Here is a 3,863-nt window from a genome sequence, read left to right as displayed (position 1 = left end):
AAACGTCTCTTGGTGTTGGATGACGACGAAGATGATGAGCAGAATGAAGCTCATCAGAATGAAGTAAAACGTCTCTTGGTGTTGGATGACGACGAAGATGATGATCTCCCTGAGGAGAAGAAAGCTGAAGCGGATGGAGTAATACTGGAAAGGAAGCAAATACAGAGGGAGAGGTGAGTGAGCCTTCCACAGGTTACTGCTCAGGGTAGTGTCCCTGGAGGGTTTCAGTGCTCCAAGGACTCTGTTAGAGCTCAGAGGTGTTTGATAGCAAAGGCCAGAAGCAGCACAAGGATGGCCACTCTCAGTTCCCTGGCTCCCAAAAGAGGGACCTTCCTCTGTTGAGATGGAACATCATCTTCTCCATTTTAGTGGTGAGCCCTCCAGCTTAGATGATGCTTGCAGGGAGCTGGGCTGGGCTTGCCTTGGCACTGCCTGTAGAAGTGTCTCTTAAGTCCATGATGTTGATTCGCACCTTCTTCATCATCTCCCTTCTTCACCAAAACAGTGGAATTGTGGTATGGGCGGGTGTGGGACGCAGCTGTGTTGGCTTGGTTTGGATCCTGGTCCTGCCACAGATGGAGTCCTTGCAATGCTGATCTGCCAGGGTTCTCCTTATGGTGGGACACCATAAAAGCTCATGTCCTTTAGGCTCCCCTTCAGCTGCAGCAGTAGTCAAGCACAGGAGAAGCTCTGCTCCAGCAAGGCAGCCCAGCTCAGGACACACAGGAAACGTGTGGAGCTGGGAGGGTGGGCTGCTTAAAGCAAGCCTGTGTATCAGGACTTTGTTCAGCCCAGGCTGAAGTTGGTTTTGTGGGGAGGAGACAGACGAGGCTGCTCCGAATGGTTTCCATGACTGATAGCACAAGTTTGCCTTGGTCACAGCTGGGTTCCAGCAGGAAATCTGGCTGTCAAGAGCCTGTCTTGCAGGAGAGGAGTTCCTGCAGCCTTTGCTTTCTGATTGATAGGATTATTCTCACTAAGGAACAGGCTATGCCTAGGGAGAAGGGGGCTGAATGAGTCGAGTAAGAATTGGAGGAGGGACATTAGGGCAGATGTTAGCAATTTGTGATCTGGTTTAAACCGGGAAATCAAGAGACGAAGGGATTCTTCAGGCATCAGTGCAGAGAGATGGTGGATCAGCCTTTGGCAGTGGACTGGAGGTGTCTGGGTGTGCCTTAAGAGGGAGGTTGCACAGTTGAGACCTTACGATGCCAAGGCTTAGGTTTGGCTGGTCCTGGAGGTCCTCTCCCATCTTTCCCCTCACTTGGGATGTTCCCAACCTCTGTGGGTTGCGGAATATCCACAGAAATGGTCTTGCAGTTCTGCCTGGCCTCAGGGTGGAGGAATGGAGCACAGGGCCAGCCAGGATTACAGTGAGCCCAGGTTTCTGGTGGTGACTCTCAGGGATGTTTTCTGTTTTGTTTGCTGAAGGGAGCTGAAGCAGCTGGCTCAAAAGCTTGAGGAGTCAAAAGACTTAGAGGATGAAGAGAAGCTGGAGGAGGAAAAGGAGGATGTCTCCTTGGTGAAGCAGCCTGCAAAACCACAGAAGGGGGAAACCAAACATCCAGAGAAGAAGGAAACCAAACATCCAGAGATGATGGTAACCAAAACTCTAGAGAAGTGGAAAAACACAGCCCTAAGAATGTGGGAAACCATAATCCCAGAGAAGAAGGAAACCAAACATCCAGAGAAGAAGGAAACCAAACATCCAGAGATGAAGGTAACCAAAACTCCAGAGAAGTGGAAAAACACAGCCCTAAGTATGTGGGAAACCATAATCCCAGAGAAGGGGGAAACCATAATCCCAGAGAAGGAGGAAACCAAATCCCCAAAGAAGGGGAAAGCCAAAATCCCAGCTGAGATGAAGAAGAACTTGATCCTGAGGTTTCAGATCTATGAGTCATCGCAGCAGAACGTCACACAGGTTTACTCCTGCTGGGACAGGGTTGCGGGTACCCTGCAGTTACCTGTGCTCCAAAAGGAAAACAAATCCCAGCCTTCAGCTGAACAAAAAGATCAGAAGAAGACTAGCAGACCTCAAGAGAAGGTGGAGAAGAAGCCTGCACAAAAATATGGAGGCCACAGTAGTCTTCAGTCATCTCAGCTGGAGAGGCAAAGTGAAGTTGCAGAAGGGGCAGTCAGAGACAAGCATGTCGGGGTGCCGTGCTTGGACATCCAGGTCACAAATATGGACGACATGCTTAACAAGATCCTGAAGAGTGGGAGGCTGCCAACGGGAGACCAGGTAAAAAACCCTGCAAGGCTCAGATCCTGAGCTTGCCGTGGCCCTGGGCCCCGGAGCATTGTGTTTCCCCAGGTGATAATGGCACAGAGCCTTGTCCAGGTCCCTGATGATGTTCCACAATGGCTTTGTAGCGTCCATGTGGGTGGGGAGGTTATCACTATCCATCAGGTGGGCGGAAAGTGGGAGTGCTCTGTGTATGAGCATCCCATCTGTTCAGAGTTTCCCAGCCTGGAAATCATTAAAAACAGTCCCAGGGCAGGGCAGCTCATGGTCATTGTTTTTGTCAGCTGAGTCACACAGGGGACCGGTTTCTCTCTCGGTCCCACTTGTAGCTCCTGCCTCTGCTCTGAAGCCTGCTCACCCCACTGGGCATGACAAAGCACTTGTACTTTGTATAAGTCAAAAACCCCATTGCCAAAAGCTCAGTGCCTTTAGAGCAGGAGTGTGAGGATGAAGGTGACAGAAGTATAAACAGGGTTTTCTCTTCTGTTTTAGATGCTGAAACATCTGGGACTGCATCCCAACGGGCCTCCCCTTCCCCCTACTGCTGTTCTTTCCATTGTCAACTACCCGGAGGAGCGGTCAGGCTCTGTGGAGTGCGTGAAGCCCTTCACCATTGTTGCACCGGAAGGTGCTGCTGTGGAAGACGATCTGGTGGGTGCTCCTGTGGTGCCAGCACTGAAGGCGCCAGGGCAGGGACCGGGCTAGATGGGGGCATGGGGGGCAGGTTGGATGGAAAAGGATCATTGTGGAGAGGCAGTGAGGGTGTGATGGGGCCCCATGTCTGCAGGTTTCCCTTCTGTCAGGAATGGGACAAAAGAGACAGCTCTGCTGGACACAGAGCAGTTCTGTAAGACAAGAGGGAAAAAAATCACTTAAAACTGTCAACTGCCTTTGAGAAGAGGGTCCTGAGTGAGGAGGGGTATCCTAGGTAAAACAAACACCAATAAGGAAGACCAAGTCCATGGGCAGGTGGACTTATTTATTCTCTCTTCTGTTGGTTAACAAACCCCTATTTTACTTTCCAGGATGGGGATGTCTCAGGGCACGGCTCACCTCTCCCTCTCCCTCCCTTTTCTCTCTCCCCCTAGGCCGAGACCCCAGATGCAAAGGGCAGTTCTGCCGAGGGCCAACCAAAGACGGATAAAGTGGCCAGCAAAGACGAGTCTCCAGAGGAGAACCAGATCTCCACACAAAGTCCCCGGGATCCCTCCACAAGACCCAAAAGTTCATCAGAGGCAAAGAAAAGCATGCTGCCAAGTGTCTCACTCCCCACAGAATTCCTCAGGTGAGCTGCATAGGAGGAGGTGATGGCTCTGCTTCTTGATCCTCTTGCCAAACAAGGTCCATTGTCCCCAGCTCTGCAGCGAACCTGTGCCAGTGCCTCCGTGGGATGGCGAGTGCACACCTCCTCTTTCATTTGCTCCTTAGCAATGGCTGAAGCCTTCTCTTTAATTGCCAGGCTGAAGCGGTACCGGTGGATAGTGCCTGCCAAGGGTGAGGTGGAACTGAAGGTCCGCTTCTGCCCCACAAAGTCGGGGAAGTTTCACCAGACACTGAGGTTTGAGCTTGTGGGAATGAAGCACCTGTACAAGCTGCCCTGCAGCGGCACTAGCCA

General features: G+C 51.6%; 1 protein-coding gene across 1 annotated transcript in view; it reads left to right on the top strand.

The window, feature by feature from the left end:
* The window catches only part of LOC103620336 (hydrocephalus-inducing protein-like), a 39,200-nt gene that overhangs the window by 18,215 nt on the left and 17,122 nt on the right, over positions 1 to 3,863 (top strand). Inside the window, exons 22-26 of the mRNA XM_017740835.1 lie at positions 43 to 173; positions 1,432 to 2,245; positions 2,741 to 2,899; positions 3,337 to 3,533; positions 3,708 to 3,833. Of these exons, the coding sequence (XP_017596324.1) occupies positions 43 to 173; positions 1,432 to 2,245; positions 2,741 to 2,899; positions 3,337 to 3,533; positions 3,708 to 3,833 (1,427 nt within the window). The remainder of the gene's footprint in view (positions 1 to 42; positions 174 to 1,431; positions 2,246 to 2,740; positions 2,900 to 3,336; positions 3,534 to 3,707; positions 3,834 to 3,863) is intronic.

This window comes from Corvus brachyrhynchos, unplaced genomic scaffold (genome assembly GCF_000691975.1).
Source record: "Corvus brachyrhynchos isolate BGI_N302 unplaced genomic scaffold, ASM69197v1 scaffold26, whole genome shotgun sequence".
NCBI classification, from domain to species: Eukaryota; Metazoa; Chordata; class Aves; order Passeriformes; family Corvidae; genus Corvus; species Corvus brachyrhynchos.
Note: the sequence above shows the minus strand (reverse complement) of the source record. Positions and strands in the feature narration are given on the sequence as shown.